This window comes from Sceloporus occidentalis, unplaced genomic scaffold (assembly GCF_023333645.1).
Source record: "Sceloporus occidentalis isolate IW3139 unplaced genomic scaffold, rSceOcc1.0.p SCAF_330, whole genome shotgun sequence".
Taxonomy (NCBI): domain Eukaryota; kingdom Metazoa; phylum Chordata; class Lepidosauria; order Squamata; family Phrynosomatidae; genus Sceloporus; species Sceloporus occidentalis.
This window is the reverse complement of record NW_028317310.1, coordinates 267,469-292,960: the sequence shown is the minus strand read 5'-3', so window position 1 is coordinate 292,960 and position 25,492 is coordinate 267,469. Positions and strand designations below refer to the sequence as shown.

General features: G+C 42.4%; 1 protein-coding gene across 1 annotated transcript; it reads left to right on the top strand.

Moving 5' to 3' along the window:
* The first annotated feature begins 4,967 nt into the window (after positions 1-4,967).
* Positions 4,968-24,894, top strand: LOC149274452 (1-phosphatidylinositol 4,5-bisphosphate phosphodiesterase delta-3-like). Its single transcript, XM_089505482.1, is given in 15 exon segments — positions 4,968-5,070; positions 14,906-15,064; positions 15,356-15,584; positions 16,413-16,542; positions 16,726-16,951; positions 19,002-19,203; positions 20,726-20,870; positions 21,300-21,452; positions 21,833-21,916; positions 22,480-22,609; positions 22,891-23,007; positions 23,653-23,793; positions 24,080-24,235; positions 24,376-24,525; positions 24,806-24,894. Coding segments are annotated over 15 exon segments (2,214 nt in total).
* The last annotated feature ends 598 nt before the right edge of the window (positions 24,895-25,492 follow it).

Sequence of the window (25,492 nt, the reverse complement as noted above, 5' to 3'; positions counted from 1 at the left end):
CATTATTATTGTTTAGTCATTTCTTTGCGTTTACACCTTAAGAATGACTTCTAGTGATGGGTAATCCATAGATTATTTAGATTTCCATTTAATTGTTTCTTATTCTTTGCGCTTCTCACCCAACCGGTAACCTCTCTGTGTGAAGTTTGCAAGACGGGGGCTCTTTGATTTCATCTTTTCCTCTCTGGATTCCGTTGGCAGAAGACGGTGAGTTCTTTATCTACATACAGCGTCTGTAGTCCTTCTCATGACGCTGCCTCCTGCACCTACGAATATTTTGTTGGTTGATAAAGTCTGTTCACGATTAGTGAGTGTGTGATTTTGTTTTTACCAAAAAGGTAATAACGCAGTCAAGAAAATACATTCCGATCTTATCTTTCTAAAACGCCATAAACGAGAGTCTGAAGGAGTAATCAGAAACATCTGTGCGGAGATTAATTTTCAACAGAGTCCCCTCCTGGCCACTTGGCCACTAACCTCTATGTAGGAGACTAACTATAGGTGGGAGGAAGGGGCGGCTTGGATTATAGTTTGGTATAGGTGCTGGTGGTGGAGGCAATGCTTGAAAATCAGCCCCTGCTGAAATTGCTTGTCAGATTATCAGATTGTTATTTGCCGGAGCTTGGCTCACCAACCGTGAGTTGGAGCCATTATAGATCAGTATTTATATTAACCTCACATGGAATATCATGACCGATCTCTGAGCTACAGTTAAGCCAGAAATGTTTGTGGTATGTAACGAGGGGCCAGTCCGTGCTTGCTGCTGCCCGGGTGCAAGGACATCTGCCATCCTCCACCACCCTCGTCCAGCATGCGCATACACAGCATTCCTAAGTTGAATCCTACATCTAAACATAAATTGTATATAAAATAGTTTCATTAGTTTCTACAGCCTTCAAATAGTCCTCCATTGTCTTCTCCACCCCCAATCTTTGGGTCCCTCTTTTCTCCGACGATGCCTCTCTTTTCTAGGTGTTCAGAATGTTTGCTGGAAATCACAATGTTCTACTTCCCTAGATAGCATAGAAAAGTTGGAGAAGGGTTTTGTAAATATAAATTTCTTACATTTCTTATAGAATTACAATTGGACAATAACATTAACACACGTTAACACATAGAAGATCATAGGAGGCCTCAGTAAAGACCTGCCGCCCAGCCATGCCACCAACAACATCCCCTGAAACAAAAGTATCCCTCATTGACCGTTTCGAATGCTGGGAGGCATGGTAATCTATATGTATCTCAACATACATTGCACGTGCTAGATGGGTAGATCCAAAATCGCTTCCATTTAGAGCCCTTGGGCTCATTGGAGCCACAGTCGGTGGAGACCATAGAAGCTTCTCCTACTCCTTCTGGTTCTGCTCATTGCTTTGGCTTGGGGCTATGATATCACAGAGTGGTGTTCTTAACATTTTGGACCAGCAGGCAGCAGGACTAGAGAGACCACAGGTACCGGGACCTCAGGGTGTTAGGGGTGACCAGGCCCAGTAGAAGTCCAGGAATGGTCACAGCTGCACCCTTGTTTTCCATCATCGTCGGAACGCCGTGTTTGTTGTCTTTGTATCATTTAAGTAGCCCATCCTTGTGCAGCGATCCCCATTGTGTGTGGTATGTAGGATGTGATCTGATCGCTTGTTGTGCTAAATGATCTTTTAAAAGGAACATCTGTATTTATTTAACAGACGGAGAAACCGGAGTTTAACGTCTGCAAAACAAATTAACAAAAAATCGTTTTGTTTCCATCAAACCTTATCCAAGGAAAACGTGGAGATATCAAGCCGATTAACTCTTTAAGCTACCTCTTACAGCAACGATTTCTGATCCAGAGATTGCACGGGATAAAGTGCGCACTTTAGGGCAGCTCTTATGGGGTAATAGAGAAAGTGGATAGAGTCATAGAGGCCCAAGTTCTTGGGACCTTAGAGGTCTCTTTGTCAGCTGGAATTTGAAGTTTCCATCTGAAAAATAAATCTCTGAGGTCCCCAATTATTATGTGACACCATTGTTTTCTATGTTGGCCCATTGAAAGGTATCAGCTTCTACTAAATATTTATTGGAGTAATAGGAGGAGTTATGGGGAGGGGTTATATGGAGTGATGGGAGGAGCTATAGGGAGAGGTTATATGGAGTAATAGGAGGAGTTATGGGGAGGGGTTATATGGAGTAATAGGAGGAGTAATAGGGAGGGGTTATATGGAGTAATAGGAGGAGTTATAGGGAGGGGTTATATGGGAGTAATAGGAGGAGTTATAGGGAGGGGTTATATGGAGTAATGAGGAGTTATAGAGGGGTTATATGGGGTAATAGGAGTTATAAGGAGGGGCTATATGGAGCAATAGGATGAGTTATAGGGAGGGGTTGTATGAGTAATAGGAGGAGTTATAGGGAGGGTAATATGGAGTAATAGGAGGAGTTATGGGGAGGGGTTATATGGAGTAATAGGAGGAGTAATAGGGAGGGGTTATATGGAGTAATAGGAGGAGTTATAGGGAGGGGTTATATTGGAGTAATAGGAGGAGTTATAGGGAGGGGTTATATGGAGTAATAAGGAGTTATAGAGGGGTTATATGGGGTAATAGGAGTTATAAGAAGGGGCTATATGGAGCAATAGGAGGAGTTATAGGGAGGGGTTGTATGAGTAATAGGAGGAGTTATATGAAGGGTAATATGGCATAGTAGGAGGAGTAAGAGAGGGGTTTATATAGGGGCAGTTAGGATAATATGGCCCGATTTTTAAAGTAAAATCAGAGAATGTTTCTTTATGCTTTCCTTGTATATTTATAGGCAAAGATGTGAGAATTACAACCAATTATAAAATATATCATAATAAAGGAGGGGTAATCAGAGATAAGCTTAAATTATTACCGTAGTGTTAACGAATAATTTGTAAACTCAGTGTCACTGATGCTTGTTAGGATAATATTTAATAAAATAAAATGGTTATTTGATTTTTTTTAAATAAATATAATATATCTTTGGGCTAAATAGGGTAGAATTAGAAACTGGGGGCAGTAATCCCCTGAAAACCCTAAATTAGAAATTGCGTAATAGATGGATTATGTCCAATATACACGCTTCCCGTGTGTCATATAAACACGCCTGTGACTGATCTATTTGCAAAACATGAGACCTGATATGCAGGATTCCTTCCTCCGTGTATTCATTCCGAGAACGTGTCATACACCTTGTGACATTAACCCTTTATAAACTGGAGGATGAAACTCTGATGTCGTTGTTGTCTAATTGGTTGCCTTTGCCATTCAGGCATACCCCATGAAGCCTGAGGAGTTTACGCAGGGGCTTGGTGGTTTTCCTCCAATCTCAGAGTGAAAGTTAAATTTAAAAGCTTCCTCCTGAATATTCTATACCCCAGAGGGGTTGTGTCAGTTGCGTGTGTGCGCACGCCCACACGTCATTTTACCTTTATTGTGCTTTCTGTGTTCTGTGTGCAGATGCCCCCCCCCGCCCCTCAGCCACCATACCCCTGTAGATGTACACACTATCCCCCAGACCCGCATGGACACCAACTGTGTTGGGCCAACATGGTACAATTACATAGGCTTTTGAGATCATATGATGAAGATCTTCTTCTTATAGATAATTCCATCAATAGAGATGGATCTTCCTAGACCAATATGGCTTTATCCATTGTCTTACATATACACACGCTCTTCCACGCACTCATGAGCACACATTGCGATGCCACAGACGCCAGGACTGGGGTACGGGATGTAGAAACTCGGAACATATGGTCAACACCAGTGGCCAAACATAGCCAGAGGGGGTTCCCATACCTTAATGTTTTCAGGCTGGGACACCAAGGTAAATCCTCAATCCGGCCCCTCCCCCCATTTCAATACCTGTCTGGCGGGGGACAGAAGAAGGGTCCCTAATCTAATGTTTGTATGATAATAGGCTTCACAAACAATTGGTATCAACACATTGTAGAAAATAACAAGAATATCAACTTTTTTGTGTTCTTAGTCAGAAACTTGCTATTAAATGTGTTAGTAGTGGCTCTGCCATATTTGCATACCTGCTAACTGCCCTGTGGCTTGTTGATCAGTCTCGACATGGATCTTGAATTGTGTTGCCCCTCTGTTGATCCACTTGGCTATAATTATATAGGAAATAGCAGTACGAGAGCTAACAGGACAGCCATTCCAGATTGTTTCTAAATGTATGTATTTATTTATAAATAAAATATTGATAAACATAAACACTATGTATCCGTCTTTGTTCAAAATACAATGTTTCATGGAACCTTGACTTGTCATTATTTAAAGATAGGCTTTAATAAGTCACCTGCATTTAAGCAAGGATATCAACCATAACATACTAGTATCAAAGGCACCAATTGACAGTTTTATATATGATATCAGCTCCAGACTGTGTGACCCTCAGAATCTGCCCCTTCATCCCGAGACCCTGAAATTGGGGCAAAAGCCTGAGTTCCCAGGTATGCATATAACCTACAATCTACAATACAGACTCAGCATACGAAAAATAAATTACAATTACAGAATCTCCCTATTGTCAGAATGAATTTTTATTTTGGGATCAGGAAGAGAATTAATGCTCCTTCCTTATCTTTCATTCCTTGTATTCGGGGATTTATGACTCTGTAATCTGCATTTATGAGTTATGATTATTAAACAGAACCCCAAAATGCAAGCCCCCCCAGATACAAGTATTGCCTTTACTAGGGGGCTGCAACTTTAAGACAGTGAGAGGGGGGGGACTGTATTCCTGAAATGTGACTCCAGCTCAGGGAGTGGAGCCAAGACAGAAAAATCACTGCTAAGGAGGAGCAAGAGAGGGAGGCAGAGCTCAAGGCAGCTTACACACAAAGCAGCAGAGACAGGCAGACAGACAGACAGGGAGACTAAGAGACCCTGGAAGGACTGGCAGAAGAAGAACAAGGGGCAAGCAGAGGGCATGCAATGCCTAACTTCTGGAACACAATGTGTGGAGGCAGAAGGAAGCAGTACCAGGCTGAACCCAAAGTGGTGGAGCAGAAGGTCCAGTCCACCAAGGAACATGGACTCAAAGCATTTAGGAAGATGGGTAGGACTGGGTGGGCACTGGGTGGGCACTGTAAGGGTTGGGGGATCCTGTTACTGTGAGGTGGCATGCTGTGGGTGGGGAACTATGTGGCAGGGGTACAAGAGCCAACACATGTGCTGTACCAACAGTGACACAATGACACAGACAAGAAGGGGACCATCATAACCTGGATAGATATAATATCTGGCTAAATTAGTGTCAGTGCCAGGGCAAAGCCACTCTGCATCCAGGGGTTCAGTGCTTTCTGAAAGTGCCATGTCATTAGATTACACACAGAGTACCACAATCACACCCAGAATGACTTACAAGCAGGTGAACACAAGGCTTTCACACTTCATACAATCCAACACATACACAACAAATCCAGACATAGAAACATAGAGGCAATTTAGTATGAACTTTCTTCTGATGAAGAGACAGACCCTAATCAGTCCTTGGTCTTGTCTTAGATTCAAGGAAACTGTATTAGCCTCTACTGCTTCTGATGGAAGGCTGTTCCATTTATCTACTACCTTACCTTGCACTTAAACCTCTGGCCCTCTAGTTGTAGATGATGACCTCTGGTTCTAACATTTTTCCTCCTTTGAAGTAAAATTCCCTCCTGTGTTAAATCTCTTTATGTATTTAAGTGCACTCTCACCCTTGGGAGTCATACGCATAAATAAACACACATTTTGTGTGCAGTAATACATCAGATACAAATACACACAAACATACAGTTTGGATTTGGTTGTCAAAGGACAAACTTTGTTGTATTCGGAATAGTATCGCGTGAAAGTTGATAAAAGTAGTAACAGTGTAATGGAAACAGAGACTTGAGCTTATACTTCACACTTTGCGGCAATTGACTACGGAATAGATCAATCCGTCATGAGATAAGAACGTTAAGCAAATGGATATTGTGTTGTCATATCATGTATACTTTTGACCAATGGTGTATTGTATATGGACCCTTTTCACTTATCTGTACGTTTCTTTTGTTCTTCGGGGGCCAATTTGACCCATTGTAGGAAACAATCCACTTCTCAGAATGTTGATGTCCAACTGTTGGCCCGCAGACCACATCCTGGTTGCAGACTGTATTGTGGCACATAATTAATATTATTGTTTCCAAACTCTAAAAGGTCAACAACCTTGGTCACTGGACTAAATACAAGTTATGATGACTAGACGTGGGTAAGCCTGCCAGTGGTGTGTGGACTACGTTTGGCTTACCTTATGCTTAAGAAGACCTTGGATGCTCCAAGGACTTGTCTTCTTAGGTTGGGCTTGAGTCCTCGCTGGCTTGCCCACCTATAATGGTGACCATATCTCACCTGTTCTAAAGATACTTATTGGGATATCTATACTACAGGGTTGCATTTAATCAATCGCTGGCCTAGAGAATGGCACTTCCGCCTTATTGAAGGGGCAGTATGGTAAATGAGGAGAAAAAGTTCTCTCCTTTGAGAGGAATTTCTCAGATTGCTCTTTGATTTTTGTGTTTAAGAGCTCAGCAAGAGAGCACGGGATGTACAGACCCAGACACTAGGTAGCCATAGCTTTTACATTTATAGCTGATCCCTAACTTTTTGTGATACTATATATTGATCTCAATGGTTGTATACCTTCCTGAATTATCTGATGTATCCTTCTGACTCCTTAAGTGTTGTCACTGGCTCCTACGTTCTATAGATATGTGTAGAGCCCTATGTTGGGGCATAGAGATCTTACATATAGAAAGCCAGCAATGTTCCATGTTTCCAATTGACGCCATTGTTGGATGACCCAAGGATGGTTGACTTGGGATGACCATGATGCAAAATCATGTCCCTGTTGTTGCTTGTGTGCTTTGTCGATACATACTAGCTGTCTACTGTACATGCGTGTGACAGGGACGGGTTATCACCTGCACCTAATGCATTCTCCTCAATCCTGAACTATGACGAGACCTGTCAACGGCGGTGACACAATAGGCTTAGGGTGTCATCGCTCCTACCAAGAACCTTTCCATATTTGATGTTAAAAAATATACTACAATTTAAAAAAACGTACTCTTTGCATAATGTCCAGACGGCCATTTTCAGAGATTTTATATGACCGCCACTGGCATTTTTTTAGATAAAATTTGAGTTTGAGGGCACTTAAAGATTTCCGGTCGCATAGTTGAGGCATTATTTGACCAAAGATGCAAAACACCAGAAAGTGCCAAGAATCTATCCGGCTTGGCGGCTTTAACCCCAAATACTGGGGTTGTTTATGTAAAATGTAAAAGTTGATCTTTCACCTGCATAATGTACGTGTATCAAAACCCACCATATATAGTTTTTATTGGTGTAACTGTTCTAGAGAAATGTATATTTGGTTCAAAGTACCCCTTCTGTGTGAGGAGAAATGCCTGTAGAGGATATATTTGGCAAAACTTGCTTTCAGCCCATTTTGACATAAAAACCTCAAGGACAAAGTTTATTTTTAGCTGCTGTTATAGCCGCGGGTTGTAGAGCAAATATGAAAAGAGCAGCTTTTATAAAACAAGCAACTGCTGTCCGTGTTCCTAGGTGTTTATCTAATAGTAAATACGGATAAATGGCACACCTAGAGCATGAAAGAAAAGAAATCCTCCTACAGCTTGGTCATTCACAGAAAATTCGCTAATGTATTTGTGTTGTACGGTTTCCAAAAGTCATTTTCAATAGGGACGGGCGCAGGTGAACGGAACGTCAAACAGCTGGCTGGCCTTTACTGATGACATCACCAACGCGTTGCCATGGAAGTCAATATAATTGTTCTCTTACAGTTTTCCATGTATCGGGTGTTCCGCAAACTGTAATTATTTGATAAGATTTTGGGACGATGAGGAAAATGTTTTTCTTTTTGGATGCTTTGCTTGCAGTTCCGTGTGTAGCCACTAGGGGCGTCTGGGGTTAAAAGATCTTTAGGCAACATTTACGCCCTGATTGGATCCCGGGGATCATTAGTAAATTAGTAAACCCTCTGTCATTGCTACCATCAGTAAAACTTTCACTACAAACATATACGGGGGGTCATGCATAGAGTGACATCAGGGGTAGGCGAAGGGTCCGTGCCCAGACGCTAGGGTCCGTGGCTTGTGGGAGTCATTGTTGCTTTTGGGGCTTTTAGTCAAATGCCCCTCACAAAGAATTAGGCTGCCTGCCCCTGAAAGTAATTCTAGTTCCCAGTGTGAAATCAGTAGGTTGCTATGGCGATAAGACCACTTTGGATCAGAATCCTTTTCCATTCTGTTTTCCCATAATTCCATCTTTTTGCAAAGAACCTAAAATTATTATTTAGTTATTAGAAATAGATAAGATATTTGTTTATTTGCTAAACTGTTAGATTTATTTGCTTAATATGCTAGAGAGGGCAATTAACATTTTAACAAGTGGAACAGAACCTTTAAGTCGGCAGTCAGCTCAACCAGTCATGCGCGTTAAACGTGATTTTTATTTCTGAGAGGGGCTTTGTGTTTGCTGGGACTGGAGAACCTGGTAATGTGCCCAGGACAGAGAATTATTTACAAATCCAAAGTCCCGGCGTATGCGCATGAATGAGAAAAAAAAATAAAAATCAGAAAAACGTATAATAAAGAGAACGGGGGAACGAAAAACAAAAAAGACTAAAATATTTTGAGTAGAATTGCAGGTCACTTGGCAGAACATGCGACAGTTAAAAATCAGGAAAAAAATGCAATCATCCCCTTTAGCTGTTTTATAAAATCGAGCAAAGATGCCAACTCAGATCATTCAGCGCATCCTTCTGGATAATTAGAGCTCGCGGTGCTGACGACGCACTTGTCAACATTTATATGAACGCTGTGCTTATGGCTCTGTACCTGAGGCGTGTTGTTCAATGTATTTTACATGCCTTTTAGGGACGTGGGGGGAGAAGTTCTGCCCAAAGCATTAAATACCCTCGTTCAGGCCCAGACTGGCCATTCCGGCATACAAGCGAATGCCCGGTGGGGGCTGCTGGCTGACAACGCCCCATATTTACCTGATCTTCCTCTCCTATGGGTGCTGTAAATGCCCAGCCGTACACTACATGAGCGTAAAACCATAAAGTGCCCCCTGTCACATCTAGCCGTCAGTCGTACTTATGTCATTAGGCGGCCACCGGCCTTAAAGTGCCGGGACTGCCTTGTTGTCCCTAACGAATGTCCTTTCATTCTGCCACTCCTGGTCATCAACCCAATTGTGTTACTCAGATCGTTTAATTACATCAAATAATAGGGTCAGGATGGATTGGCCGCTTTTTACCAAATACTAAATAAAAGAAAAAGAACCACAGAGCTTCAAAATATAACATTTTTGCACTTGTAAATATACCATTCGTGGTTTGATTCAGGTAATTAACTAAAATCTTTTTTTTTTTTCATCACGTTTTTTTTTCAGGCCGTGGAAAGATCTGCTGATCTCCGTAAAGCACTTCAGATATTTATATCTGTAAATCACTGAGTAAGCACTCAGGGAATTTGATGCAGCCAGCACTGGAGTTATCTTGGCTATGTGGGGGTAGTTATAGTGGCTAACTGACCACAGGACTAGTTAAAGGCAGTTAACCCCTTTTATTGTTTTTATTTTTATCACCTCGATGGGGAAAGATGGGATTCTCTTAAGGAGTGACTCTTTTTTTATTATTACTATTACTTCAAGTTTTATTATTATCTGTGTTATAGTGTGTCCTTATTGTGCTACTTTTATTATTATTATTATTAGTAGTATTTTAATTGTTATTATTATTAGGATTTTATTATTATTAGGATTTTATTATTAGTAGTAATAGTAGTTTTTAATTATTATTATTAGTAGTAGTAATTATATATATTTTTATCATTATTAGTAGTAGTAGTAGTCATTTTTTAATTATTATTATACCGGTAATTATTTTATTAGTAGTAGTAGTAGAAGTATTAGTAGTTTTTTTAAATTATTATTATAATTATTTTATTATTAGTAGTAGTAGTAACAGTAGTAAGTATTACAATATTATTAGTATTAGTAGTAATATTAGTAGCAATTATTTTTTTAATAAAGGATTTTATTATTATTTGTTGTAGTAGTAGTAGTAGTTTAAAAAAAATAAAAAATAGTAGTATTAGTAATCATATTTTTATCATTAATATTATTAGTAGCAGTAGTAGTAGCTGTTTTTAAATTATTATTATTATAATTAGTAGTAGTAGTAGGAGGAGCTAAAAGTCTGAATTTTACACAATATCCCAAAGGGCACAAATCACATTGTCTTTTGTTTTGATTTTAATTATACTTTAGGTAAATGATTTAAAATGTTATGGTTGTATCCGTTTCGATTTGTCTCCGATGATCTTTGTCATTGGCAGAGCATTAATGACGGGTTTGGTTTAAGGTTCACACCTAATAAGAGTTATAATGACTCCCATTTGGATTAAAAGCACAACAAGCTGCTAACCGCGTGGAATTCAGTCCAGGTGTAACTCATGTGGTGGATGTGATGTTCCTGGTGGAGTGTTCACTTTGGAGAACTTGAGACAGGAATTGGTACAAAACGATTTAGTGTCACGGGACGTATGTTTGGGAGAGTTTAGCTCACGCAGCGTTAATGGAGAGCGAGTGTTTGGACATAGAGCATATGTTCCAGAGTGCCCTTTCTTAGAGCAGTTGATAGTGGCTGATTACTTTTCTGTAGCTTGGCGGCTGGTCATGGGTAGCCATGTTCTCCTATTTTGGCATTTGATGGCAACCACTTTCTCCTATTCTGGCAGTTGATGGTAGGTGACGGGTGACTATTTCCTTCTATTCCGGCAGTTGAGGGTAGGTGACTGGTGACTATTTCCATCTGTTCTGGCAGTTGATGGTAGATGACCAGTGACTATTTCCTTCTATTCTGGCAGTAGATGGTAGATGACGAGTGACTATTTCCATCTATTCTGGCAGTTGATGATAGGTGACGGGTGACTATTTCCTTCTATTTTGGCCGTTGATGGTGGATGGATATTTTACTCACCGTGGCAGTTGATATAATTACTTTTTATTTAGCGTTCAGTGACTGCTTTCTCTAATGCTCCCATGTGCTAGTGGGTGACATCATTCCATCAGTTCATGACTGATGTTTTCTGCCAGTTGAAGCTGTCCTTTTTGCAGTTGATGGTGTTGACTCTTTTACCTCTTTTCCTGAACGCCGATTCAAGAGCCATCTTTTCCTCATGCCAATGACAGTGACTGTACCTTGGTATTCTGATGGCAATCTGAGCTCTCCTATAGACAGGAACTGGATACCGGATGGCCATAAAAACGTTTTAATTATTGAGTAATCGTAAAAATGATTCTGGAAGCTGACTAACCTTCCTATTGTTAAATAACAATCAAGTGGAAGAATAAATAATTGATTGCACCAATTTATTCAGCGATCACACGTGGATTACATGTGACAAGCAGTTAAATAAATATTTACACATTCACAACGTACGTATCGAAAGGCTGTCACAAATGACTACTGTTCCCCCTTCTCATGTCAGGGACCCAGGGGAAAAAAAGGATCCAGTCAGGGTACAAATTCAGCTTGAATTTAAATAGCACCATAAGGAAACCTTAGGAGACATGCGGACAATCGGGACTGTGGGTCTGCGGTCTCGAGTCCCACTGTCCTGCCGAGCTCTACCTCTGTCTCGAAAAGCCGGACAAGGGTAGATCTCGGCAGAACAGGGGCATAGAGCGGCACGATCGGGACTGTCCCACGCAATACGGGACAGCTGGGAGGCATGCTCAGTTGAACACTAAACCCTGATACCAATTTTCCAGGCAAACCCAACTACTTCCAATAGTTAATGTTTATCATAAACGTAAGGAATGTACGTTTCAGTGGTTAATCTTGGTGCTTCATTAACTGACTTTATAAACAAAAACAAAACTCTTAAAATTGTTTAATTAAACTTTCCCATTAGTCGGCCGATGTTTAATTAACAAAAAAAAACCTAATAAAGCCCCCGGCCTGTAAATTCTTCCCAGCAATCTGGTCAGTATAAACATCTTAAAGGGAAATATCTTCCTTTCACATTATATATCAGTGATATTACCTGAAGAATAAATATGTACGTTAGTTATATCATTTCATTTACTGACCAACATGTTGTTTTTACATTATTGTGGCTTTTAGGGATGATACGTTCTTACCCAGCAAACATACTGAGCTAGAAACGACGGACATCAAGAGAGGAAGAGGGTTTGGGTTCCAAAGAGTGCCCTGGTAGATTTGTCTACCTGGGAAGTCTCTGGGTTTGACCCAGAGTCTCCTGGAGAAGCACTGGTTCCCCGGGTCTTCGGGTTACTCTCCCCATTCTCCGAGCCTCGCCCACTGCCCATCCAATTCCCATCCAACTGCCAACCCATTTGGCTATCTGGGGCTAGCCCAACGCTAATGCCTGCCTAACCCACCCCCACCCCAAAGCCAATCCATCAAGAGAGGAAGAGATCCTGGTAGCCTACCCCGGGAAGATGTAGGTCACATTAACCCGAAGAGATAGCCACATTCAGAGCTCACGGTGACAAATCTATACAGAGGCTGAACTGAAAAAATATTGTGGCTTCAAGGCCATGTGAGCAAGAGATTAAATGGATTAAAGAGCCTTTCATCTATTAATCTTAACAATTGAATACCGGGCCATCTGTGTAACTTCATCTTGGAGGGTTGCAACAGAGATCCTCTAGACAGGGCCATCTGTAGCGCAGGGCAAAAGCATACCTCCAGAGTGTCTGGGTGTAGAAAAGGACAGTCCTCCCGGGACCCTAAGCTCTCTTTCCTCCCATGTTGTCCCCGATCCAAACATTTCCTGTATATGAATGAATCACAATGTTCACAGGAGAAAATGTGTTTAGAAATGGAATTGTGTAAATAAAACACATTAGTGAAAATGCTTCACTGAGATAAACATGTCCAGATAGACAGCGTGACCACAGCAGCCGGATTTTCCAAACAAAGCCAGTGTGGTGACCCCACAGATAGATGAAACCCCTTCCACTTACCCACACCCTTATCTATACCCCTTGAAACAAATCATCCCTCCTTTGGAACTTGAAATGTTTGGAATTGGCCAGGGGCCCATGCTTAGATTAGGGCCCCCCAGAACCTGTACCTTGGGCCATCAACGCATAGGACAGAGGGCACTCTCTGCAGATATCACTATATGGTCTTTCTCACAATAGTGGGCTGGGGGACCCACATGGGAAGACTTGCCCAGGTCCTGTTCTAATTAAAACCAGCCCTGCCTATAGAAATCCAGAGTCAGTAACCTCTGTAATAAATAATTCTGGAGTCATTCATGTCTAAGGGTAAATAAATAGAATGGAGCAGCTGCAGCCCTAATTAGAAACACGTTATTCATAGGAACCCATTATATATCTTGTTTTTACCGTGTAACACATTACTTGGCCTTACCGGATATTTATCATATTCTGATGTCTGGAGTACTCTATCAGCGCCTAGAGCTTCTGCATGGAGTTTTTCCATACATCCCTGTGGATGTGTTAATACATAGCAAGGTTATACAGACACCCATCCCTAGTGTAAGGTGACCATGACATAGCTCCCAACTGTCCTGTTTTCTGTAGGATAGTGCAGATTTTTGGGCACTACCCCATCAAGATAACCCACTGTTCTGGTTATAATGGGCCAGTTGAGTTGATTCTCTAATCACTTCGACCCCCTAGGGGAGCTGTAATATCAATGGTGGCCCAGAGATTCATCCCATGAGGCCACCTTGTGATGCTCTTGAGATGAGTGTTACAAGGTGGCCTCCAACCCCACGCCTGCCCGCCTCTGTCGGTGACAACTAAACACTAAGGTAGAGATAACTTAATAAGGAGGAACGATAATGCAGCTCGTGAGAACAGGAAACTAGGATGGCTGCTCCCATAAGGTCAGCTTTTTATATGTATTGTAACAAGGAGTACTGTGTTTTTTCTGAGGACTGTCTGTATTGCTGTTAAATGCAAAGTACCCAACTGTGAGTGCCGGACTGCTGTGTGCGTGTCCATGATGTGGGCCAAGTTTTATAGGAGGCCCATCAAAGCATCGAGGTCCAAGAATCAGCTGAGCAAAGCCATGCCTGACCAAGCTTGTGCTTGTGTTTCTAGGCTTGGCCACTTGTTAAAAGGTGACCAAGAAAGCCTTAGGGCTAGACCTTGTCACAACATATATATCTCCTATTTTAATTGGTAAAAACCATTGCAAAAGTTTATGTAATGTATATTTGCTTATAATACAGGAATGGTTCCCATTCTGAAATATGTGAACTGTCGCATTCCCTTTTTTTAATTCTTTCCTCGGGTTCCCTTTTCCAGTCCTTCTTTGGTTTGAATCTCATCTCTTGACTCTCTCCTTGAGGTCTATCTGTGGTTATCCAGGTGTCTCCCACGGGACTTTGCGTTATCCTTTTCTAAATAGTTCGTGACGAAGCAAGCACTTTGCGGTCTGTGTGTTAGTTGCCAAATGGACACAACTGAGTCACTCCTCGGGATACACTGATGTCTGTTTTTAAGTAGGATGGATTGGACTGTTTGGTCGTTCGGTCTTCATCCGGATAGACCTTTTGGTCGTTTTGTTTTTATGTAAATATACTGCATTCCACAACACAAATTTTTTCAACAACCTTTTGGAGGCCACAACCTACATTCCATGTGATGAGCAAGGATTCATTACAAACAAATTTAATCATTTTTTTTCTTGTTATCAGAGAATTCCAAATCCATTAAACTAACATGTATAAACTCATCTCTTTTTCCTGATAAACATGTGCTTGTTTTAACAGCTTGTGTTACCTTGTTATCGGATGTTTAAACTTTAATTGTTGTGTCTCTTATAGCTCTCTCCGATGATGAAGATGTGAAAACCATGCTTAATGGTTCTTTACTCTGGAAGATTAAGGCTGGGTGGCGCCAGCAGAGGCTGTACCGTCTAGAATCGGATGGTATGACTATCTGGTACCAGAGTCGTGCAAAACGGGCACGATCCAAGCAGATCTGTAAGTACCTTTTGGATGAGGAACGTATCTGGTTGAATTGAGATGACCAAAGCTACTTGATGACAGGAAGAAAAATATTTAATATTACATTATGAATGCATGAGTGATGATAGTTAACAGATTGGGTGCAAAATGTTAAATGGTTATTCCAACAAGGAGTGCCACAAGTCTAGCTCTGTGGGTGCTGCTTGTTAATCCCTCATCTTCTATTTTTCCTTACCCTATTTTCTTTGGTTACATTCACTCCCCTCCTTCTATTCTGATTTTCCGCTTATCATCTCCTTCTTGTAGTTTCCATCCTGCACATCGAGTCTATTCGCGAGGGCCGTCAGTCCGAGGGTCTCCGGAAGAATGGACGCCGCTTTCCGGATAGTTGCTGTTTCAGCATTTCCTTCATGGGAAGGAGAAGGAACCTGGACCTGGCTGCAGCAAGTGACCAGGAGGCGCAAAGCTGGGTGCAGGGGCTTCGTAAACTCATGCTGAGAGCCGAGGCAATGAGTCAACGGGAGAAGTTGGTACAATATCCTGAGACGACTGGTGACCAGCATGTACATATAATGGTTTGACCCTGATGATGTTGATGGGAGGAGATGCATAACTATAATGAGTTTAAAAGAGAAAATGTTAAAGTTCTATAGTTTGTAGATATGCCTGAGCTTTATTGTGGGTAAGTACAATAAGATGGCAGCATATGAGCTACACGGGTAGGTCTTAGAAGCATGGCATGTGTAGCAGGTTGGGTTCTCAAACCGTGCACCTGAGACCTCCAGGGTGCAACTTGTAGGCTAAGACAAACTTTGAATGATCTTGAATGACATCCAAGGTCTTGGGGCAGAACATGTTAGCAGAGCGATATTTATGAATAAAGTGCAGTTGTTGAGACGCACATACGAGGATCATGCCTAGTTTTTTATAAATGTCTCATTGCCCTATACAGCGTCCCCAAACCAACATTTTTACTGGCATTCTGTAGATGTCTGAATGATATGAACACTATGTACTTTATATGTTAGTTACGGAGATGACATTGCCAGGGTCTAAAAGTGTAGATGGGTAGAAACCTTACAAACAGGAGACATACGTGATCTGTATGGCGCACACGCACGATGGGTGTGCTAGTTATCAAGGCATTCGGTAATTACAGGTATATGGGTTATATTTACACTTGGTTGGAGGTTCTGACAAAATTTGAGCATTGGCAAAAAAATTTAATTTTAAGTGGTGTTTTGTGTTTGGAGAATATAAAATACTGCATAGAATATCTAATTTACATGAGAGGACGGTTGGATAGCATTGGACAGCCAGGCTTCGGCAGTTTGTTATTGGCTTTTCCTTGACTTCACTGAATCTGGATCCGGGATTATCTCCACCAAGCAGACAGGAACGGGGACGAGAAGATGTCTTTCCAAGAGGTGAAGGATATGCTAAAGATGATTAATATTGACATGAATGACCTCTACGCGTACCAACTGTTTAAGGTGAGCATGTGGCTCAATCAAGAGCCATTTTACGAGAACTTCTGCCATTTTGGATCTAGTGGAGCTCTGGGCTCCATGGATCCTTTTTCAGTATCGCAGCATGAGAATCTTTAAAATAACGGAGAATCTTTTTTATTCAAATTCTTAAATTTTTTTAAATAATGTTACCATTTCTGTGTCTAGAAATGTGACCGATCTAATACGGACACTCTGGAGGACTGTGAAATCGAAGAGTTCTGCACTCAGCTTATGCACCGGCCGGAGCTGGAGGACATATTTCACTGTTACTCGGGAGAGGACCGGGTGTTATCCGCCGAGGAACTGCAGGAGTTCCTTCTAAACCAAGGAGAAGAGGCTACTCTGGAGAGAGCTAAAGAAATAATCCAGAAATATGAACTCAATGAGAAAGGTACGTACTGGGGTGCATAAGCTGGGTGCACTTTAATGCATATGATAGTTGACCACGACTACTAGGACTACGTAGGAGGAGTGCAGCCGCAGTGCTGCAGCTTCTAGCTCAGGTTAGTCAAGGACACTTAACTATCCCTTTAAATCAACTGTGTTTAATACCTATTGATCCGTGTGAGTTAGAACTTCCCCTGCGCGCTCACTTGGAAGGATATCATCACACGCTAAAAGATGTTTGGTCAGCTCTCCATTGACACACATGCAGATCCTGGCTTTGGCAAGCGGACACACAAACAATTTGTTGCAGTTTAATGACCCGCGGCACTAGCTGTTCCGGCAAAGCACTTTTTTGGCTGCAATAGCAATAACATTGGGTGAAGCGCTGCCTGTGTTTACAGAGGTATTTGTGGCTAAACACTTCTAGTATGCAGCTGCTGGTGGCTGAGGTTTATAACAGCCCAGGGAGATTGGATAAACTGGAGTCCATCTACTTAGCAGGGGCTGGATCTTGGGCCAACTGGTATCTCAACTACATATGACTGATTTTCATACCAGGTCCAGTGGTCCAAATTAAGACCAGCCTATTCCATGATCTACCTCTTTTGTCCCCCAGCATTTAGTCCTGGGCCTTTTTAACTTATGCCACTATGTACCCCAATATTTCCCCCTCTTCTCAGCCATCAACCTCCTCACCTGACTCTCTGGGGGTTTTTTTTAGGTCCCACACCTGGTAATCTTTGTGACACGGGAAGGAAATGTTTTATTGGTAGTTCAATGGCTGGAGCCAGTCAGTGCTTCTTGCTGACACAGTGTTATGACATCATAACTTAACACGCCATGTAAAGCAGCATTCGGATCCTCCCAGTATAGCAAAGGTCAGACAGTAGAGTCTTGATAGGACAGCGGGGCCCAATCACCCAAAAGGAGAGGCCTCAACCACCTAATGTACGTTGACCAACTGAATGTAGACAGGGTTTTTTTTAGCAATACCAAAACAAATGAGAATTTTTTTAATTGTTTGCAAAGCCACAGGAAGCCCAGGAGGTAAATACATTCCGACAAAATAGTCATTTACTTTTGGTGATGAATAATTTTGTGGAGGTGCAGAATGAGTATTTATTTCTCCGTGTACTTGCCAACTGCACACATCAAATGTTACCGCTCAGAATGTATTGCCCTCTGATAGGGCCAAATGAGGGATGGCTTATATCACAACATGATAAACCTGTTTGCCCTCCTTGCCTTGATATGTTAACAATGCCACACGCCCATGCACACACCTACACACGTGACCTTTCATGAACTCGAGCTGGTGTATGATTAGACACGTTCATTCATTACCAGGTGTCACTAACTCCGTCTAAAACAGAAAGTACGGACCAGGGTTTGAGGTTACGATCCATGTGAGCTAATCCCAACCTTCCTCACCTCCTGTTAAGAGATCCAAATGCCCATTCGGGAAATTCTATTTAGACAATGAAAAATGTAGCTGCTTTCATCATGGTTTGAGGAAGTCCTAATCATTCACAAATTATAGAAACTATAGATTGGCCAACTGCATTGTTTGGGGTTCTTTTCATGTAATAGCGTGTGACATCATGCTAGGATAAGCCCATGTTGTGACTCCAGAGGCGGGGTGGCAATGCCTCAACCTGGAATGAGCCAGCAGAACATAGGACCTCAGTAGCTGGGGCAGCTGTCTGCTAATACAAGAAATCTGAACAGGTTTGGCCCTCAGAGGTGCCCTAAAAAAGGCTAGAAGTGTGGATATTGGGCACCTCTCAGAACATATCGTCCAACCCACTTTGGTGCCCCATCCAAGAGTTTATGTTGCGTTATGATGCTTGGTTACCAAGTATATACAATGAAGAACTTGGATCTCCATATGAAGCCAAAAAAGGCTCAGGGCTTTTAGATACCAGATGCCTTCACATCCTACAAAATCAAACGAAAGAGACTTTATAGATGGGACATAGACATATATATATCACACCAGATCACTCATAAGAGCTCTTACCGTTTACCCATCATGTCCTTATTGTTACCCCCAGCCAGGCAGCACGACCTGATGATGTTAGAGGGCTTCATGATGTACCTGCTGTCAGCGGAAGGGGACATCTTTAACGCAGAGCACAGGAAAGTCTACCAAGACATGACGCAGCCCCTGAGCCACTACTTCATCTCCAGCTCTCACAACACCTACCTGACCAACCACCAGCTTGTGGGAAGCAGCAGCACAGAGTCCTATATTAGGTAAGTAAGCGGCAGCTGCGGAGGTCTAACCCTTTGGGGTGCATTCACTAAATAAGGGGTTTGCAGGAGAGTTAGACATTTCACCGGGACGTAATGCGGAATGAAGCCGGGAAAATGTTCAAGTGACTCACAAATTCAGCTTTAGCAAATTCAGTGCACTGGGCCATATTCTAGTGCAAATTAGTAACGTAAATTAGGTAGAGCGCCACTCAACCTGGCGGCATTACCGTGCATTGACACAATTCTAATAACGGTCGTAGCGTCAACCATCTCTTGCCAGAAGGTAAAGTCACCTGTGTTAAAGCAGGGATTTTACCTAATACAAAAGCCCCAGCTGAGATGTTCAGATATAATTAATATGATAATATCGGTATTGGTAAACTGGTATAAAACTGCTCAGGAACAAAAGCTGAGAGCCCCCGGTACGTTGTGGTGTCCTGACGTATCTGACGTGGACATGCTTTTGGCTGAAGAGATATTTTATTTTGTGTTCCAGGAAGGGGAGGAAACCATTATGGGTTAACAATGTTAATTCACTGAAACTCAGTTTTCCCCCAAGAATGGTATACATGCCCTGTGTAGAAGGAAGCGTCCCCGGCCAGGCAGGAAGGGATGGGTCGTGTTTCCAAGCCCTGCGGACACGCAGACTTGTACCTACATGCCCTTTCTCCAAGGAAGCCATTCGGTCTGTCATAGAGTTTAAAGCTCGTGCGGAGCATACGATGGAGCCCGTGTAAAAGATCAAATGCCATATCTGCATGAGTTTATTTTTTTTTTTGCGTGGAGTTTAGTGGGACTTTAACTTTAACCAACATCCCGTTGCTGGGCTGTTGCTATGAGAAGCTGCTTTGCCCTCTAGTGGTAGGTTTTAAGAATGCCACCACATACAGGCAGCAAAGTGTATAATCAGTTATTAGCTTCCTCCTGCTGCTTACTTCGATGACATCATATCATGGTGCACTGCATGTCCTGGCGCACTGCATGTCCTGGCGCACTGCACTGCTGATTTTCCCCAACCAGCCCAAGGATACGTAGTGCGCTGGGGAGCCTAATGGCCCAATAAGGCAATCTGCCCCGGTTATGTGGCAGAGGGGGTGCTAACCCCCTGAAACCGCCACCCTAGGCCCAATCAGCCCAGGCGAGAATATGTTACTGACTGCCCCACAAGCCCTGTACTCCATGCCTGATGTTACCCAGTCTAAATCTAAAATCATTGCTCCAGATTAGAGAAGCAGCTGTCAGGGAGGGTGAGCGAGTGATGCTTCTAAGTGGAGCGTTGATAGTTTCACTAACACTAGGACAATAATAGCTTTAGCGATGTCTGTAAAAAGAGGAAGGAATAGAAAAGGTGGCTTTTATATGGTCCTTTTTTGGTTATGGACATCTTGGGGGAAAAAACATAGAAACATAAGGCGTCTTACGTTGACATGCATTGGAGATCCTGGTAGTTCCATTGGAGTTCATGCAGCATGTGATGCTTTCCTGGGGTGCTGTCATTGATTGTGTCCTCCGTTTCATTTAGGGTCTTTATGGAGGGATGCCGCTGCGTGGAGCTGGACTGCTGGGAAGGGCCAACAGGAGAGCCAGTGATTTACCACGGGCACACTTTGACCTCTAAGATACTGTTCAAAGATGTCATCGCCACCATCAGAGACTATGCTTTTAAAGTAAGAGACCGGGCATCTTTGAAGGATGGCTGCGTGTTTATGGGCCAGGCGATTATGTGCCACAGAGAAAGAGGGATTTGTGTAACACTATGGATTTCCCACACACGCCATGCATGGAGTGTCATGGAAGGCAAAAAAAAATGAGGTTATGTATCTCTCAGGGACCTGTGTGTCCCACAAAGACTCATCAGATTGTTGGAGAGAAAGGACAGGGCTAGACGGCCAAGGGGTTTCTTACAAGGAGAGTGCGATTAGACCTGGAGGGAGTGATGGTTGTTTCATAGAAACAGAAAGGCGTGTGGTATTGGAGACAGCAATGTGTGTCTCAGAGCGACAAAGAGTGTTGGAGAGCAGTGTCTTCAAGCGTGTGTGGTATAGGGCTGCTGGGACTGAATGCACGCTCTAATGACTGTGTATTCTCGTTGATAGTACTCCCCATATCCTGTGATATTGTCCCTGGAGAACCACTGCGGGTTGGAGCAGCAGGCGACAATGGCTTATCATTTGCGAGACATCCTGGGGGACGTGCTGGTGTCGGAGGCCATTAACAGTGCGGACCCAGACCAGCTACCATCACCCGAGGTGAGAAGAACACAGCAGAATTTAAAGTTACTAACAAATGAAACACGTATGTATGAGTCCCTCCCAACACCCGGAGAAGGGTCTGTTTATTGTCAACCAGTATGTATACGACGAGATTGTCCCCTTGCCCAAGGTGAAGACACACTCTTAATAATGAAAGATCGTAAGGGCAGGTCATTGTCGGATGTAAGTGGTGGTAATGTACTTGTGGTCACTTGCCTCGTGTCACAACTTGGAAAAGATGTTAGGTAAACAGATGTTTGTCCACAGTTATCATGGTAGCAAACCCTGTATGCGGGGCAGAATCATAGGGCATTGAAATGTTGAGGCTTTGGCCGTACCCAGCACGGTATCGCAATGCTGCATCTCTATGTTGGCAGACACTGAAGGGGAAGATTCTGTTAAAAGGGAAGAAGCTGAGCGGCCACCTTCTGCCAGAGGAAGAAGAGACAAGAATGAGGATGGTAAGTGATAGAAAGGGGAACCGAGTTGGCGTCTGAGAAAAACGATGTTGAAAGATTAAAGGAATTGAGAATTTCTGGGGATTATGAGAACATGATGATGGCAGTGTGGGTACTCAAAAAAAGTCTTCAGGAACCAAGAACCCAGTATTACCATTTCATCTGAGTGCAGATCATTAGCTGACATACAGAGAAGGGAAACCTTGATAATAATTGGGTTGATTTACATGTGGTGTGGACTGTCCATGGACTGTGGGGATACATATGGATATAGGTGCCATGGTATGAGCTTTGTGCTTGGCTGAATGGAGGAGACTTAGGGGAAAGATCTTTATTTCTTGGAGAAGATACTGTGGACCTCTTCCTATTCAGCTTTTATCATTTACCATTAAATATATATAAAAGCTGCCCTTTAATTGATGTAAATCATGTTTGTGTCCTTGTGTGTCAGAGAAGTTTTGGATATTAGTGTCAGCTTGAGTTTAAGACAAGATATTCTTTTACGTTATGTTCGTTTGATATTGACCCAGCTTCACACCGGCCAATTATATTCCTCCCAAATGTAGGAAACAGCCCAGGAACTCTCGGATCTGGTTGTCTACTGCCAAACGGTAGAATATCGTGATCAGCCAGGAAGCGTGTGTGAAATGAGCTCATTCAGCGAGGACAAAATCCGTAGACTGATCAAGGAATCTGGTAATGGAACCCATAACCTAACTCAAGCCTAGATTAAGAACACTTAACGCTACTGGACTGAGATTAAAACTTGAAAGGAAGATAACCTCCTCACCCTAGAGAGAAAAAGATACTCCTGATTAAAGGTGCTGTTTCACCTACTCTGTTGACCTGTAACTTTTGAAACAAAATTCAGCATTAGTAACACCTTTCTTATAAATATTTAACATCCAAACTCTTCCCAGAAGTAAACATATCTGGAATCACTCTGCAACTGACTCTCACCTTTTAACCCTTTACAGGAAACACTCTGGTACGCTACAACACTCGGCAACTCAGCCGTATTTACCCGGATGGACTGCGTACCAACTCCTCCAATTACAGCCCCCAAGAGATGTGGAATGCTGGCTGCCAGCTAGGTGAGCTTGGTCTTGGTAAATGACCGTGTGGACAGTTACTGGTCCTGTAGGACCTTCAGCTTAATATGCCCAGTGGCCTTTGTAGAAGGGGAGTTCAGTAATGATAACAGCCGCGTGTGAAGCTCAAAGACGCATTAAGAAAATCTGGTAAAATCAATTTTTTGAGACGTCCAAGGCTGATGGTGTCTACAAGAGCCAGACCGTATCAAGCCATGTCAACCACTAGTACTAGGGACTCTACACTCGCAAGATGAAGAAGCCCTTACATATAGTGCCTTCTGGAGATCCCTTCTTGTCGCTGGAAAACTTTCATGTTTTTTATTGGCCAATATCATTAGTCACATGATAAGAAGTACATGACCAGGAGAATCAAAAAAGCTAGAGGCCAACCAATATCAAAGGACAGCACAAATCCCATGGACTGCTTTGGCGTCCATGGGATTTGTTATTGATCCATTGGAGATTTGTTGCATCTTGGTTACCGTAGGAAAGAGTTGAATGAGGATAATTATTACAAGAGAGGAACGAGTAAAAATACCCATATCTATAAAACTAAATCTAGAAGCTCAGATCTATCCAAAAGAGGGATCAAAACAAAGAACAGGGCAGTTTTATATCGAATATCTTCCACTGTGTCTCCCCCAGTGGCGCTGAATTTCCAGACCCCCGGTTACAAGATGGACTTGAATCGGGGACGTTTCCAAGATAATGGTCTTTGTGGATATGTGCTGAAGCCAGAATTCCTGAGGAGGGCAGATACGTCCTTCAATCCTGAAACCGCTGTCAGTAACAACATGAAGATTCTGCATGTCAGGGTGAGAATGCGGGGGGTGCTGGGTGTTAATGACAATAAACAGACTTTGAGGGATAAAATCAAAGGGACGTTCCAGCCATTATATGAACCCTGATGCAAATTATAGCTGCATGGTCCCTTTAAATTTTCATGTGGCCTGATTTTGAAAGAGGGCATATTAATACAGAGTGCTACAATATGCAATTTTTTTTTTTATTATTTTTTTAGAGGTGGGGGTCAGGTACATTAGACTGAACTCTAGGCCATAATTAAAATTAGATGTTCTCATTCTTTCGCTTTAGATCATATCAGCTCAGCAACTTCCCAAACTCAACAAGGAAAAGCCAAATTCCATTGTTGACCCCTTTGTGCGAGTGGAGATACATGGAGTAGGAAAAAGGAGAGAACAAGAAACAAACTACATCCTGAATAATGGTGAGAACTTCCATCCAGCGAAGATAGATTCCTGCATCTGGCCCATCATCTCCATGTCTACATTTACTTTGTTCTGGATTTGGATCGGTCTTGCCCCATTATTAAAGCCTACATACATTCTTTTGTTTTATTGTCCACAGGTTTCAATCCCTTGTGGGATGAGAGGCTTCGGTTGGAGGTGCTGGTCCCAGAGCTCGCGCTCGTCAGATTTGTGGTTGAAGATTATGACAAAACATCAAGTAATGACTTTGTGGGACAATATACTCTCCCGTTCCAAAGCATTAAGCAAGGTGAGTTGGAAAAAGAAAAGTGAGCAGTGCAAGGTAGGGAAGAAGTAGCTTGAATGCATTTATTATGTGAAGGTATGAGTGAAGTGACCTGGTTGGTGTGAGATCTTGAAGGAACACGAAGCAGAATGGGGTGAGAGCTTGGTGTAAATGCAAACATGGGCTAGGATAGAGAGTTATTGGAAATATTAGAGGTTGGATGGAGCAGAAAGAATTAATAGATTGATATTGTGGACTAGACCACTGAAGATGTTACGGTTACCCTCTCTCTTTACTCACCAAGGTTATCGCCATGTTCACCTGCTGTCCAAGGATGGAGCTTCTCTCACCCCAGCTACCCTGTTCGTTCATATAAAAATCGAGGACCCCTGAGGAGGTTGTGAACATGTAAGATCCCTGGCCTCTCTCCCAGGCCACATGGAGGAGGTAGAGCTAGTGTGGCTGTTGGGACCTTTCTGCGTAATCCAAGAGGACAACGTGACCTCCTAATCAAGATATTCTTCCCTGAAGAGCTTACCAAGCCTGCCGAACAGCAGAGGACACAACATATTTAAAAAGACTTCTTTAAAAACCCAAACCAGTGCTGGTATCGTCAAAATGTCCATTGAATGCCGGATCAGTGTTATCCCAATGAACTGTCCTTTGAGTTGATCATTAGAGGAACTCATTGTATGCGCCTGTATATATAAATTCAGTAATCACTACTGAATAATGTTTTAGGACATCCCATCGTTTACTCCTCTCTGTTAAGGAGAGGAATGGAACCCCTTGGGAGAGCTAATATTTTTACAGGATTCTAATGACAATTTTATTTTATTAACATTGGTTTTATAACAAGCGGTACACGAGGACTCGCTCTGCCTTCTTGAAACCACAAGAACAAGTGCTCTTTCTTTGTAACAATGTAATTTTCACCATATACTTATTTAAAATATGTAAAAAGTAGTTTGTTAATAGTTACATGTAAAAA